Source organism: Amphiprion ocellaris, chromosome 3 (assembly GCF_022539595.1).
Source record: "Amphiprion ocellaris isolate individual 3 ecotype Okinawa chromosome 3, ASM2253959v1, whole genome shotgun sequence".
Lineage (NCBI taxonomy): Eukaryota > Metazoa > Chordata > Actinopteri > Pomacentridae > Amphiprion > Amphiprion ocellaris.
This window is the reverse complement of record NC_072768.1, coordinates 24979439-24996609: the sequence shown is the minus strand read 5'-3', so window position 1 is coordinate 24996609 and position 17171 is coordinate 24979439. Positions and strand designations below refer to the sequence as shown.

Below are 17171 nucleotides of genomic sequence, written 5' to 3'. Positions count from 1 at the left end.
CCTCCTTCTGCAACTGCTATTTTACCTGTAGCTCATGTGTGGGACAAGCCTTGGACATTATTGATCATTTTGAACAGTGCCCACTCATTTTAATGACTTCTACCTTTCTGGGTTGATGTACTGACCCTTGAATCTTGGATCAACTAAGCCAGCCACATCAATCAACTTGTCAGTAACCTGGCCTGAATGCTTTTCATTGTGTGCCATGATTTAATTTTTTAATTGTTTTGTCAGCTGAGTATCCCTTTAACTAACATTTAGTCATCTTTCTTCTGAGCAGCTGGAGAAGAGGCTTCACACATGACACTGTCACATAGAGCGCCCCAGAAAGTGAATCTGTCAACTCCAGTAGAGGACTTAATGCTTCTTGCATGGACTCTAGAGTCGAGTGTTTTCGTCTGAAGCCAGGACTTCAGCAGCACTCTTGCTACCACTCTTGAGAGGCGTGAGCCCCTCCTGGTTGTGTGTTTGTCCTAATCATGCTTCTCTAAGTGACTTTCCTGTTAACAAACCCTGGAAGATTATGAAACTACTAAATGCCAGTGCTGCTCATCTATAGCTGAATGCAAGCTATATACAAAACATTGCAGTTAAGTCCAATTGTTCAGTGAAGTGGCTTCAACTGTATTTGCCCAACTGTCTGTGGCAATGCATACTTGGTTGTTTTCATTCAGACCCCATCAGACCAGTGCATCAGAGCCTTGTGAAATCACTTCTCCCATGTGGCCCTCTGGAAAATATGGCATTTCCAAGCAGATGCTCCTTAGACTTCAGTCGCTATCCATGAAATATACAGTTAGGCTAATATACGGCTCAAATGTGACAACGTGCGACTCAGCCAGACGTGAAAGGTTGTGGCAAAGTAGCAGACCGATGACAGCTCTTTTTCTACAGATTCCCTGCAGTCAGAATAAACTTAAGGGAGTGCAGTGTTTGAAAAGTGTTTTTGGTCTTTGACAACATAGTGGGTTCCAACAATGCTCAGAAACATTCTGAAGACAGGGTTTTCAAATAATCTGAGTGACTGCGTGTCCTTAGCAATGCATTGCACTACTGCGTGCATTATGTCCTTGTGCCTTTTTAATACTTTTTTTAATACAGTACTGTTGCAGAGTACCTCTCCACTATGGACTGCTTGCTGGTTGGAAATGTCTATTGATAGATACATATTGTTATTGATTTATTGCCCAGGTCTACTTAGTGCTGTTGTTCTGTCTTTCACTTGTCCCCTGCACTTTAATGAAAGATAAGGCAGTGTTATCTCCTCTCCAGGACAAAAGCATTTGTATTTTCTAGAAGTGAAGAAGGAACTAAATTAGTTTCCAGAAAACCCAGTGAAAAAATCTCCACAACCGAAAATAAAACATTTTTCTTAGATAATTTTTCTCAGTAGGCAGTTGGACAAGTTTGGAAATTGTGAATACTGTCTGAAATGCAAAGATTTACAGATATTTTTGGATATCACTCACCTATCCTTACTGGACCAGCCACTTGATACTGACTGAAATTATATTGCACTGACGCTGTGATTTTATGTGTCACTATTAATCATATTTAAATCTTTTAATCTCACAATCCACTAGTTACAGAACATGGAAAGTTCATGTCTATTTGAAGAAGAGGACAGAGGCTTCAACTACTATTATCAATTAATTTGAAGATTGTTTTTAATACATTTTCAATCAATTGGTTGGACGGTAAATTGTCAGAAAATAGAGAATAATTTCCATAATGTCCGTAAGCCCTGGTTGATGTCACAAGATTACTTTTTGTCCTAGCAACAGTCCAAAATCTCAAAAAATATACAAAAAAAGCAAGAATTGATATGTAAGAAATTGAAAGTTTGAGGGTGACTATTCCAGTTATCTGTTGACTAGAAATTAAGCAGCTATTTTGACAATCCATCTTTTAAGTCAAACAAAAATGGCAACCATTTGCTGGCTTCAGCCTTTCATTTGGACTGATTTACTGCTTCATTTTGTTTTCAGTAAACACATTTGAAGACATCTCCATGGCCTTTACAAAAAGCGAAATAAAAACAAAATAGTCAGAATCGTTAAGTAAAAATAGAGGCAGATTAATGAATAATTTAAATACTCATTAGTTGCAACTAATGTAAACTGTAAAAAGAAATATCCTGCTTTTGATCAGTGATTCAATCTTTAAAAAATACATGAAAAACATGCTCGAGCTTTATGGAATTGAAAATGTAAGAGTCATTGTTTTTGGTTTCAGATGGTTGATTGCTTCATAACAGTATCTTCCCCTCCTTGCCAAAGTGCTGAGCTTAGTGTTGTGGTAATGAGATACATCTCTGTATGTCAAAGCTGCAGGTTTTTTTTTTTGCATTTTCTGTCATTATATTGACTACAGGAATAATCAGTTCATCCTTATAATCAGTGGGTGAATCTGTAAAGAAAACTAAATTATTTTCAGCTCAAAATTAAGTACACAGACTGAAGAGATTAATTTGTACTTACGTAATGGATTGTAGGCAATTCAATTAGAGCTCAAAAGACTAGGTGCTTCATCAATTAGTTGTCTGACAGAAAACTACTTTGATACATTATTAGTAAAAATATTTTTAAAAGATGACAAACAAATGGAAGGATTTGCTGTTTGTCTTATATCAGTGACACAATATCTGGTTGAACACAAGAAGACATTTAAAGGCTTTACCTTCAGCTCTGCAAAGTTCAAAAGCAGCTAACATTCAACACCTGAAATGGGTAGATTATTGATTAATCAATGGATAAATGGGAGGGTGAAGGGCAGATAGATAGATAGATAGATAGATAGATAGATAGATAGATAGATAGATAGATAGATAGATAGATAGATAGATAGATAGATAGATTTGTGATTGACTACAGCTGCTGAGTCCTCTGAGCCAATAAAAAGGGCCCGTCTGATACACGCATTAGACTCAGCCACAAACACTACAGTGTGAAAGTGACGAGCTCAACAAAGATCTGATAAAGCAAATCATTGGCTTGAACAAGTCAAAACAGTCACTTGGAGTAATTTCAAAGCAGCTTCAGATCCCAAAATCATCTGTGCTAACACTTTTTGTAAGTACAAAGTGCATGGTACAGTTGTACCATTGCCATGATCAGGAAGAAAACACAAACTATCACCTGCTGCCGGGAGACAGTTGATCAAGATGGTCAAGAGTCACCAAGAATTACCAAAAAGCAAATCTGCAATGAATTAGAAGTTGCTGGACCACAGGTGTCAGTGTCCATAGACTAGTGTGTTTTTCATTGCCATGGACTGAGAGGCTGCGGTACAAGAAGGAAGCCCTTCCTCTAGAAATGGCTAAACTGAAATTTGCTGCTGTTTGTGTGGACAGCGAAATGGTGTTCTAGAAGAAAGTTCAATAGTCAGATGAAACCAGAAATTAGCTGTTTGGTCACAATGACTAGAAATATGTTTGGAGGAGAGAAGGTGAGGTCCTTAATCCCATGAACACCAAACCTGATCAAGCATGGTGGTGGTAGTATTATGAACTGGTGTTTTACACAAAGTAAACAGAATAATGAAGAAGGAGGATTACCTCCACATTGTTCAGACAAACCTAAAATCATCAGCCAAAAGGTTGGATCTTGGACACAGTTGGGTGTTCCAACAAGACAGTGACCCCAAACACACATCAACAGTGGTAAAGAAACTGATAGAGGCTAGAATAAAATACTATTATTGCTGTATGTATATTGATTTTGTCATATTTTCAGAAGACCTAAAATATGTCTATGAAAGAACCAAAATGCATGATTGTTTTTTGTGTGACAAAAATGCTTGGGTTTCAACGATTCCATCATTAAAAAAAACTAATCTGAGTTATAGGAGTCATTGTAAACTTAAAACTGCCATAATATGGTCTTCACGTGTGTATTGCACATTGCATGGCTGCTTGTGTTTCATGCTTTGTGCAGACAGACCATGTGTCACTCTGCCTGTCTGCTGCCGGGTTTTACTTCCTGGTTTTTTAACTGCTCTGTGGCACCCATCTGGTGGTGGGTATCACCTCCTCACGCATCATCTATTTGGCAGTTTTGCATACATCGTGCAAGGTGTGTGTGTCTGCATGCATGAGAGAGACGGAGAGAAACGGGTATTAATAGTAGGGTTGTGGTGAGGTTTGCAGCTGTGTGAGTAAACTTATGGAACTGTCTGAGATTATCTGTCACCATAATTAGTCCAGTACATGTACTATTAACTACTGCTGTAAACTCACTGTACTGCAGCTACTGACAGTTGAACATTTGACATTGCACAGACCAAGATTACATTTCTGTAACTGGCATTACATAGTTGATACACCACAGCCACAAAACACTTACCACTAAACAATAGACACACTTTCTTAAAATAATGTGGGTCCTGATTCACAACTGCAACCTTGATGAGCTCATGTGTTATCAGAACCCATCCTTTTGGCTAGTGAGCATTTGCTAGTCTGTGAAAAAGAAGATTATAGTAAAAACTGAAAACAGTTAACATTACTTCAAGTTGTGTTGTAGAGATATTCTCACAGAATAAAATGGAATAGAATAATACTTTATTGATCTATTACAGGAAATTACTTGTAACAGTAGAATGTTAACACACAGACAACCCACAAACCCGACAGAACACCAACACTGATAGTCATCAGTATGACCATATACATAGTATATAAGTTCAAAAAAAAGGTATAAAACTTAAAACATATTCACAGCCCTTCTTGTACACTGCCTTCATGTATCTGGACCAGTCCAACTTGTCGTCTAGCTGCACTCCCAAGTACCTATAGCTTCAGACAACCTCCACCTCTGTGCCAAGAATGGTGACTGGGGCCTGTATGTGGATCATACTGTTGCATGCACCATTAGACATACATTTCTTGACATCCATAGAATTTGGTTGCGATACAAACACAAGTAGAACTGCTACTAACAGTTGTTTTTGTTGTGGAGTCTTGTCATTTTTTAGATTATTCAACTGATTAGTCTATAAAATCTATTTTTTTTAAAAAAGATGTTGAAAAAACTAATGCTAATGTATTTCATAAAGGTGTGATCATATGTATAATGCTGATGGAGGGGATTGGCTCAAACAAGATGGTTCAACCCCACAACTCCGAAATCTTCCTGCTGGCTGTATCCAGGTGAACAATTACTGTCAGGTGTCTACTGGAGAGCTGCTAGTACATACTAATATTTAAAACACACTGTGATGTACCCATCAACAATTGGCACCATGCAGTGTTTGTAATGTTTCTTTTCATTTCAAAGAAATAACCACCAACACATTTTTTGGTCAAAGATGTTTATTTAGCTTCTTTGGTTTACATTATGATACTGTTATCAATTTCAGTGCACGCATTTTAGTTAACATTTAGTGATCATAAGTTTTTCAAAATGGTTTGAATTGTTAACACATTGTACCTATGTCTTTGTTGCTCCACATGCTGCTGAGTCCCTGGCAAAAGGGACAGGTGGTGTTTAAGGCAGCTTTTTATGCTGGCAGACAGGAATTGGAAGACGCCAACTCAGAGTGCAGGCAAGAGGAGTTCTGAATTGCAGAGGCGTCAAGAAAAGCAGCATGTGTACATTTGTTTGAGTTTTGGAGTGGTATTGTTCTTTAGTATTAATAGGTATTATTTGTACAATGTCTTTAAGTGGCAGTTGAATATATTTTGGTGGTGGGAATAGGTCCCTCCCCCTTTTGTGTGTCTGTAGGCTCGCCTACGTGTATATGTACCCCTTCTTTTGTGTCATTCAGGAGGTCAGGTTTGTTCAGTTCAGACTTCTGTTGCTATTATTGTTTTGTTAACCTCAGTTTATTTAAAGGGCCCAGAGTTCGAATGTCTGTTGATTCTTTTTCTTTGCTGATGTATTTTAATCTTTTGCAATCCTGGTTTTTCTATGGACATTTTCCTTTGGCAAAATAAAGCCTTACAGTTTGAAGTTTTCTCTTGTGTCCCTGCTTTGCTGCTTAGTCCCTAACTCACACATACACACCTTTGCAATGCAGATGATCCCACATCTGATTTACATATTGCTTCCTCTCTTCCACCTCACAGGTCCAGATCTAGATGTGAAGGCGCCTCCATCCTCGACACAGACTCTGGCCGGGCAACTTCTCAGCCAGGAGTTGCAGAGTCACCCGTCATATTTTCCCACCACAGGCAACTACCAGCATGTTGGCTCTGAAGGGAACCAGTACAACACCAAGGGCAACCCCAGAGCCTTTGACTGCCCCAGCATTCAGATCACCTCCATTGCCCCTAACAACCATGTGGAGCCCAGCGATAATCAAGTAGTTTCAGCAGTAGGTGAGGCAGAGGGGGGTTATCTTGAGGCATCCTGGCCCAGAGACCAGCTCTACCTGCCTCTGGACCCCTGCTACCGAGACCCAGCACTCTGTCCAAGCCCCTGCAGCAGCCTGTCTTCCAGGAGTTGGATGTCTGACTTATCCTCCTGCGGGTCCATCTCCCATGTCTATGATGACATGGACGGGGAGCTGCGCGATGCAGCCTGCCTTGCTCTGGGATCCCCTCTTGGGTCACCTTTGGGGTCCCCAGGCTGTGGGGGTGGGGCTTTTGGGGTCGAGCTGTGGCAGCAAAAGTACCAGCATCCTTCAGCCTTCAGCCCAGCGCTGTCACCCTATCAGTCACCCCGTCAGTCGCCCCGTCAGTCACCCTCGCACTCCCCTCGCACCAGTGTCACCGAGGAGAGCTGGCTGAACTGCCGGCCCACTTCCAGGTACAGGTTATCATGGTGTCCAAACTTGTAGCTGATAGCTTTATTTATTTAAAAAAGGTACTGTCACTTGGAATAAGAGTGTTTTCTCAAGTACAAGAGGACGCGAACCATTAGTGTTGCTGAAACGTGTCACACTGAGACTACACCCACATTACATTGTTTTTGTTTTGCAACACGTATCTTTTGCTATGTTTCCTCCAAAAGTCCACACTACTCTGGCATTTTACAACCCTTAAATGAAGACTTTTTAAAAAGCTGCTGACTTCACTTTACTTTTGAAAACTCGGGGTTTTTATTTAAGTCTTGATAGGCAGAAGTGGAACCTAACTACAAGAACCTTTAGTATGGGCAAATCATGTCTCTGAGGCTACATCCACACTATATTGTTTTCATTTTAAAACACATAGCCTCTGCTATGTTTCCTCCAAGAATTCACATTAATCTGGCATTTTAGCACCACTAAAAGACCACTTTTCTAAATCTAAACTTTTCTAAACACCTAAAAGAAGACTTTTCTAGATTGTGCTGACTCTCCTAGTGCTCTAGGGGAAGAAATGGAGGAATTGTTTGCACTAGTACATTTTCACAGTGTACATGAATGGCTATGGGATAAGCCTTTAAAAGGTGTGCTAATATGGATGGAGATGATTTCTGATATGATGCTAAAATTTTGTCTAGGTGGATATTATTTTCATTGAAAAAAAAAATTAACGCTGTTTTGGCATGAAAACTGATGCTATGAATGTAGTCTCAGTTTTCAAAATCCTATTATCACCCTCACTCCCTATGTAAAAAGCAGTGAATGCTTCAGAGACCTTTGTTGTGTCCTGACTATAAACCTCCACATCCTTGAACAACACACATTCAAGCAGCCAGCAATCTTGTCGTACGGAAGCCCATTTCATGTTGTGACACAGGGTGCAATGATGGATACCAAATTTGTTGTTATTTATAAAGCACATCATATTTTTGCTAAAATTTAACTACTCAAGAAATGATGGGGCGCCGTGAAGGAGCAGACATAAAACTTGAGTGAACAAAAGTCAACTTTGATTTTTAAATTTTGAGTCAAATGTTGGGTATACATTTTAATTAATACAGCATTGATTATTAACATCTGTAAAATTGTACTAATCCTGACCTCCATTCTCAGGCCGTCATCCAGACCAACCTCCCCATGCGGGAAGAGACGCCACTCCAGTGCTGACCCTTATGCCCGTTCACCCTCACCTCACCACTCACCCAGCCCCACTCCAGGCACCTCCCCACGCGGCAGTGTGACGGATGACACCTGGGTGGGAAGCCCTGCTGGTGCCCTCGGACCCCTCCTGATGTCTGGTTTTCAGGAGTTGGATGTCCCCTCCAAGACCAGGAGGACATCAGGGAGCCAGCTGGGCCTCCTGACTGGTCGAGGAGACCCTGGTCTGGAGCCTTGTCAGGATTCTTCCAGAGAAGAGGGACAGGACAAAGATGGCCTGGCTGTACTGTTTCTTCAGGTGCCCTCCCACTTCAGCTGGAACAAACCCAAACCTGGAGCATCTCCATTGTTCAGGTAGGCAATAAACTGACAGAGCGCCATATTGATCCCACAAGGGAAATTGCAGTGATACAGAAGCAATTTACATATGATAAAATGTACATAAGTTACCTTAAGATGATGTGAGTTAAGTAAGAAAAACAAAGAAAAGTGAAGTTGAATGTGCAAAATCTTTCAGAAGTCTACAGAGGGAAGTCATTGTACAGCATGATTGCAGTTAGCAGGAATGATTTTCGGCACGTTTTTTTGAGCATTGAAATTTCAAATAATTCTCTGGAAATATTTAAGATAAATGCCTGAAATTGCCAGTTATTTTTCATCATGCCATTGATTCAGAATTTGTAATATTGGACAAGCAGATCAAATAGTCTCTAAGCGAGAGTTGAAATAAGAAAAAAAGTGAAGCTCTTATGAAAAGTCCCATCATTAAGCACACATTAACAAATAATACAGAAGTCCAATAGTGATATTTTCAGAACTATATGTAGTTGCATGCCACACCAGTACATACCAAAACATAGAATACTGTTGAATATGAAATACAGTGGTCCCTCGCCATATCGCGACCTCACTGTATCGCAGATTTTTAAATTGTATTGGTATTGTGAATTCTTCGCTATATCGTGGAATTTTGTGGTATATAGGGTTTTTTTAATATATATATTTATCACTTTAATTATTTTTGTGGTAAACTGAGCATTTTCTAGCCTAAAAAAATCAACAGTATAAAAAATAGTAATTAAAACATTTTAAAAGAATATTAATTCGAAATAAAATGCATAGTGCACAGTGCTGGGTCTTGATTGGCTCAGCGACCATAGCGTCAGTCTACTCCATCTCTCATTTATAACATGCGTTCAGCATCTCACCTTGTCCATTCTCACTGTGCAGTACATTCATCTCACCATCATCAGTACTGCACAGCTAATTCATCATCATCTTCAGCATTTAATTTGTAGTAAATTAACTGGTGAGTACCCATGTAGAATTTTATATGTTGTTAAAATTATGTAGGTTTAAGAGTGTAGAAAGTGTTTTAGTGCATAGGAAGTGTTTATAAGAGTATGGGAAAGACAAATAACAGTGTGTGAAAAGGTTTATATGAGTGTGGGGAGGATTTATAAAGCCTGACAATATATATATATATATCTATATCTATATCTATATATATATCTATATCTATATCTATATCTATATCTATATATATATATATATATATATATATATATATATATATATATATATATATATATATATATATATATAAAAAAAAAATAAATAATAAAATAAACATGGTTGCTACTTCGCCGATTTTCGCCTATCGCTGGGGGGATCTGGAACGTAACCCCCGCGATAGACGAGGGACCACTGTGCTTGGTCACAAAAATGTTTTTTTTTTTTTTTTTAATAAACTTTCAGAACTGAGCTGATATACTAAGTTGTACCACAAAACCAAAAATATTCCTAAATATAACCAATAAAATATTTTTTTAATATTAATAAAGTGTTTCATTTTCAAATCCAACTTTATAGACACAAAGCCTATGAGAAATCGTGTAGTTTTGTCTAATTTCTTCAAGAATTATCACTGCATTAGGTCATTAGGATGTCATCAACATAATATGACTCTCATCTTATCTTGTCTTCTCTTAAATGGCTTGTGAGGTATTTCTGGTACAGTGTACAGTGGGGAGTACCCACTAACAGTGACAGTGACTGTTTCAGCTTGCAACCTACAGGACCTAAAGAATTTGGTCTTCTCTTCAAGCCAGATAGCACAGGGCATATTCAGAGCACCATGCCTCAGTGTGTCAACTGTTTTGATTGACCATGAATGACAGACAACATATAGGCAGCTGTGGCCATAATGTTTAGGCTCATCAGAGTAAATCCATTTTAAGCAACAGTGTAAATGATTGGTTTCATCAGCATGACAATTATGTGTCTGTTGTCTCCTCCAGGACCTCATCACCCCCTCCCTTGGACTGGCCTCTGCCAAATCAATATGACCAGTGTGAGCTGACGCTGGAGGTCCAGCCCAGGTCTTACCACAGGGCACATTACGAGACAGAGGGCAGCCGAGGGTCCATCAAGGCAGCTACTGGAGGATATCCTGTTATCAAGGTGAGGCCTTCATCGCAGTACGTTGCACGTTGTATTACTCTCATTTGTCTCTTATAAAGAAAACCTCACAATTTGGTTCTGACTTCTGTTGTCAGGTCTCTCCTCCAGACTGCTTAATACCAGTGTAGCATTTAAATATTTGAAAATATTTGATCAATGTCTAAGTGAGCCCTAAATACTTTTGGCCAATTAATTGGTTACTATCAGTTAGTGATAAACATCATTTTGTTTTTATTTGATCAGGATATCCACAGAAAATTAATAAATCTACATGTACAATGTCATTTCCACACGGCTGCTGTTATGATAACATAAGGCCAATTCTTACCTTTGCACGCATTCGCAAGTGTACTAAGTTTAACATCTTTCAAACTGATTATTAGTCTTTACATTTTTTAATTAATGAAGTGATTGAAAAGAATATCAAACGCAAACTTTAGATGCAACCCTTGACTATATATACAGTCATGAGCAAAAATTTCCATCCACTTCTAAAGACCATGTATATCATGGCAGTCTTGAGTTTCCTATGATTCCTATAACTCAGGATTTTTTGTGATGGTATCATTGAAATCCATCTGTCTTTGTCTTTTTTTCCATAGATTTTTTATAGGTCTTCTGGAAATATGATAAAATCTGCTGGATCTGTCAAAATATACATACAGTAGCTTTAATTATCAGTTTTGATGATGTAGAAAGCTGTGTTCATCGAATTTTCTGAGTGGCATGGCTTCTTAACTTCTTGTGAGTAATTATGATTGACTACAGCTGAGCAGTGACTCCACAGAGTGTATTTAATTAGCGCCTATTTGATATACTCATTAGAATCGACCACAAACACTTCTTCAGGAAAACAATACAAACATCAGGCAGAAGGTTGGGTCTTGGACGCAACTGGGTGTTCCAACAAGACAATGACCCCAAACACACCTGAAACACATATCAAAGCTGATGAATAAACTGCTAAATTGGGCTTCAAGTAAGGTTGTAGACTGGCCTCTGTGCTGAAAAAACATTACCGGGACAGAAAGTAAATAAATTAAATTTAACTACCAATTTGTTAAGAGGAGTGGTCAAATATCCAACCAGAAACTTGTGGACAGCTTCCAAAAGTACCTAGTAAAAATTGCCAAGGGATGTTTAACCAAGCTTTAGCATTATGTTTATATATTTTTTACCCAGAACTATAAGAACTATAACAAATCCATGTGCGAACCAAAAGATTAGTTTTTTTTTTTTTGTGACAAAGATGCATGCACTTCAATGATTCCATCATGGAAAATTCAGTTTTAGGAGACATTAGAAACTCAAGACTGCCATAATTTACATCCATCCATTATCTATACACCGCTTAATCCTCCTTAGGGTCTCAGGGGGGCTGGAGTCTATCCCAGCTGACTTAGGGCGAAGGCATTGGACACCCTGGACAGGTCACCAGTCTATCACAGGGCTACATATAGAGACAATCACATTCACAACTACGGGTAATTTAGAGTTACTAATTAACCTGAGCATGTTTTTGGACTGTGGGAGGAAGCTGGAGTATGCAGAGAAAACCCACGCATGCACAGGGAGAACATGCAGAACGATCCCAAGCTCAGGCCGGGACGCGAACCATGGATCTTCTAGCTGCAAGGCGACGGTGCTCACCACCGAGTCACTGTGCAGCCCCATGACATACATGATCTTTACAAATTTATGTAAGCTATTGTTCATGTAGAGAGGTTTAGGGATAACCCTCTCTCTAAACACTGTCTCAACGGTGCTAGTTACAGCAAACACAGCATCAGCTACTTTAACTTTATATGTTAACGTGTTGATAAGCTAATGTAGCGTGGATTATGAAGCTGTTTGAAAGATCGATTGGTTGATGACAACCAGCAATACTGGAGGCAAAACAGTCAGCCTGTTCCAAACAGGCATTTTGGCAACAGACACCGCATTATTTTATACCAAAACACTGCACACCTCCTAGCCCTGCAATGAACACAATGACATGCTCCACCGCTTGAATCGCATCCACCCTGTTTTAGTTATTTAACCAATTTCTCAACTGCAGCAATTTAAGTTTTCTTTTTGCTGGATATGATTATTATTTAAACATCTTTGCATTTAGGACTGTTGGTTAGACAAAAAAAGCAACCTGAATCTCCCCACTGGCTCTGGTAAATTGTGATGAGCAACTTACTACTGTCAGACATTTTGTAGAGTAATGGATGGTAGACATGTTGTGTCATCACACAACTAAAGACAGAGATACTGTGCACTGACAACACAAACACTGTACCTTTCCAAATGCAATAAAGAAAAATATTATTGTTATGAAATGGGTGTGTGTTTTTTTGCACACAGTCAACATATCAGCATGTCTGTTATCATCAGTTCCATTACACTGAATAGTAAGCTGATGTGAGAGATAGAACGTTTGTTTGTTTTCAGGCATGTCTTTATTACTATCCTTAACCTTTGCATCCATATTCACATTCCTTCATCTTAGTTAAATTGCTCTGGAAGCAGTCATTGCAGCAAGGTGTAGGGCATATCAAACTGAAGTACACAACCTGACCTTGAACTATTTTAGTTACTTGTGTGTGCCATGAATTGCCAACAGGAAAAAATAATCTTGCTTTCACACCAAATTAAGCCATAGTTACAATCTGCATACAGCTGTGTGTGTCTACAAACCCATTACTCATGTCTGAATTACGCTTGAACTCATCATTGCATTGTGAAGTTAGTATCTAGCTATGTTAATATCACACCATAAGAAAGAGAAGAACCACAGCTGTATGTGCATGTTGCATATTTGTACATACTGAAGTAGTAACAGTTCTGCTGTTGCCAAATTCTAGGGTTAGGGTCTGATAGGTATTCCATTTCCAAACTGCAACCTGAATGTTTATACGAATTCTGCTTACTCATTTTAAACTTGTGAATGTAACTCTGACTTGAATGTGGCATAAACAATACATGGATTCAGAAAAAAGATGACACTCATCAGTGGCCGTCTGTTCATCAGAGTGCTAGAGTCCATGCAAAGAAGATTATTTTTGTTCTTAAATACTGTATATATTCTTAAAAACTCAAAACAAGGATTGAATCTGTGATCATACACTTGAATTAAAATCATAGAGAGACAGAGGTTGTGTCAGAGTTGTGTTTTGCTGGTGATGTGTGTGAGCAACCTTGTGGATCATCTGGATCAGACAACAGAGGCAGGCTGAGGCAAGTAAAGCTCTATCAAGGCCTCATATGTAACGGACGCCAGCAGGGCTATTCTGGGTGTCACATTCTTAGGCTGCTGATGAAGCTAGATGAGCTTCATGCTGCAAGATGTGTTAAAACTGTGTTTTGTGCATGCGTGAGTGCATGGGTTTGTGTGTGTATGTGTGAAATCCACAAAGAGAGCAGAAGTCTTTGTTGAGTCTCGCTCGCGTTTGTGGATAGGGAGAAATGGAGGGCAGTGGGAGAGAGGGGGCACTAAAGTTGGCATATGCTAACTTTACTGTCCTCCCTATGAGTTTTATACTTTTCATAGTAGACGGCTAGCTAACGGTGTGATTCTTCAAAACTCAAGGCGTAACTGTTCTTGTCAGTGAAGACTCATTTAATTTTATTTAGAAAAGCAACAAAAACACAAATTGCAAACAGAAAACAGAACATAATACATAATTTAGGCATAATAGAAGAACAACAGAAAAAAAATAAGTCACAACAATAAAAAACTATCAATTAACTAAATTCTAGGGCTTCATAACAAAGCAAAGCAACTATATTTATTGTCTGTAACTAAACAGTGTCAAACAAATGAAGTACTTACAGACAAGTACCGTCCAAGGCCACAACATGGAAATAAAAACTATAGGAGAAGCAGCAACACCGAGCTCTGCTCATGGTCTGACAAACACTAAAATTGGCATATGAAAATCCCCTACTTTATCGTGACTTTCCGTAGAAAAATCTGTAAGGGGACAGTAGTTACAGAACAGTAACAATAGTATTATTATAGGGCTGCACATTGTTGCAATATATACATGGGTTTAAGTTACCAGCTGCAAGATGCAGCCTGTGGCCAAAGTGTTGCAGCCTGGTCCACTTGTTCAGGGTGTCAGCCTCCATCATGTTCACCACATTCTCTGTTCTCAGACAGTTCTCTCAAGAAGACTCCCAACAGCCAAAACTTCTCTCATCTCCCCTATGATACACTTGTCTGATTATTCAGGGAAAATGCCAACAACTTTTCAAATGTTGATCCTCTTTATTTAAGTAAACATTAGCAGAAAAAAGTAAGGAAATTTGTGTGTGGTAGATTATTTCTTTGTTGTAACAATTCTTCTCAGCAGTACATCTTATACCATTCGAAAGCCTGTTTATTTCCCTTTTAAATGGTGCCACATTGGTAAGGAACATGCATTTGTGGGATGAGCAGCAGAGCTGAGTATGTAGGTTGTACCCATTAAAATTTGCCAAATCTTCTCTGTTTATTCTGCTATTGGCTCTTGTTTGGTGTTGTTTGGTGGATTGGATGATTGAAGTCTGAAGAAACAACACATACTGACAATTTTACAATTTATTCATTTAACAAACAAGTGCCTCAGTAGCATGTGGAAGAACCATACATAGCTACAACAGCCTGGCACCTCCTCCTCATGCTGATCACCAACCTGTCACACACTGCTGTGAGACCGCTTCCCATTCTTCAACCAGAATTTGTCGCAAGTCAACCAGCATGGTTGTATTGGTTACTCTGGTATGAACACCATTTTCAAGCTGATCCCACAAGTGTGATGAGTCCTGACCTCAATTCCTGTGATGAGGTCTGGACTGCTTTCAGGCCACTCCATCCTCTCCATTCCCAAATTCTGGACGTAGTCTCTGATAAACCCTGCTCTGTAGGGGCAAGCGTTGTCATCTTGGAGAGCAGAGTATGGTCCCAGATTGTGGAGATACGGGATTGCCACTGGTTACAGAATCTCATCTCGATATGTCTCTGCAACGAGATTGCCTCCAGTGCTGACAAACCTTCTTTTTCCAGAAGGAGATGCCGCCCCACAGCATCACACTGCCTCCACAAAAAGATATTACTCTATCGGTGCAACAATCAGCATAGCGTTTTCTGTGTTTTCTCCACACTTTGACCCTGTAATTTTAACACCTTTTCTGACCACGGAGTGTGAAGATGTTTGACCTTCCAAGTTTCAACAAGTCAAGCAGCATAAATATTGAGATGTTTGTCATAACAAGCACCTGTTTATCAGACTGTTGCATTTCTCTCTGCAGTTGAATGGATACAGCGAGCAGCCGGTCAGCCTGCTGTTGTTTATAGGCACTGCAGACGACCGATATCTTCGCCCTCATTCCTTCTACCAGGTCCACCGAGTAACAGGGAAGACGGTTACTACCATGTGCCAGGAAAAAGTAATGGGCTGTACCAAAGTCTTGGAGATCCCTCTGCTTCCAGAAAACAACATGGCCGCCAGGTATTAAAGGCAACAGTGCCAAACCTGCATTTGGTATCACTATTGATTTTTTTAAGGGTCAGCCTGATATCTGTACTAATGATATTCTTTTCGCCCTGATATAGTATAGAGTCCAGTTTGTTGGACATCTTTAGCTACTTCACAGTGCCAGACAGATTCTACTGTATTTAGTGATGTTTTGATTCAACAAGCCTGGGAGTAATCATTTGTGAGTGTGACTGTTGAGATTTAACCCAATTGCCAAATAAGTTTGGTCATTTGGTAGATTTGGAAATTACTTTTTCTAACACTAGGAAAAGGTGAGTCTGGACAGCATTGTTCTTTCAATAAGTAAAGTCATCATTTAAAAACTACATTTTGTGTTTTCTTGGGTTTGTCCAGTATTAAAATTAGTTTAATGATTTGAAATACTTAAGTGTTACAAATAGATAAAAGTGGAAGATATCTGTGGGGCAAATACTTTTTCACAGCACTGTAGTGGTTGTAGACATGTTGTAAGAACAGGAGTGGTATCAGTAGAAGTAGTGTTAGTCTGAATATTGTTCTATGATGTTGTGGAAGTAGTCGTAGTACTAGTAGCAGTAATTGAATTGGCAGTAGTAGCAGAAATAGCAGAACTAGCCATATATAGTAGTGGCAATGGTTCTGTTTTTAGCTTCTATTTAGGGGAGCAGTTATATCCTGTTTTTCATACACAAAACTCAAATGAGATGATTGTGGCCAAAGCAGAACTGTTCGCCTTTTCCAGTAGACAATATTCCTCTATGTATCTTGTTCCCTGCATCTCATAGCTTGCATACACTTCAGTTACTGCCCTCTGGAATTGACAGGAATGTGCACTGCACCCCCTGAATGCCAGTGTGCATGCTAGTGAAACACAAGATGCAAGCAAAAACAAAGCCCACTAATGCATTTTTCTAGAACCTTATTAGCAGACAAAAATCCCATGCGATGCTGTTAATGTGGCAAATAATGCATTATGATCAAAAGTATGTCTTTGTTTTTTTCTCTGAAGCATTGACTGCGCTGGCATCCTGAAGTTGCGTAATGCTGACATTGAGCTGAAGAAAGGAGAGACAGATATCGGCCGGAAGAATACAAGGGTGCGAGTTGTGTTCAGGGTTGCTGTTCCTCATCTGGATGGCCAGATGCTGTGGCTGCAGACAGTATCTATTCCTGTGGAGTGTTGTGAGTGAATCCCGTGATGTCAACAGTGCAATACATTCAGTCGCAGACAAATTTTTCATTTGTGGCTATGTTAGATGTTTCTCAATGCTTGTG

At 39.3% G+C, this 17171-nt stretch overlaps 1 protein-coding gene across 1 annotated transcript in view; it reads left to right on the top strand.

Annotated features, from left to right (window-relative positions):
- The window catches only part of LOC111570181 (nuclear factor of activated T-cells, cytoplasmic 3-like), a 34801-nt gene that overhangs the window by 4817 nt on the left and 12813 nt on the right, over positions 1-17171 (top strand). The window contains exons 2-6 of the mRNA XM_023272796.3: positions 6068-6749; positions 7903-8301; positions 10248-10410; positions 15691-15890; positions 16906-17078. Coding sequence (XP_023128564.2) covers positions 6068-6749; positions 7903-8301; positions 10248-10410; positions 15691-15890; positions 16906-17078 — 1617 coding nt within the window. The remainder of the gene's footprint in view (positions 1-6067; positions 6750-7902; positions 8302-10247; positions 10411-15690; positions 15891-16905; positions 17079-17171) is intronic.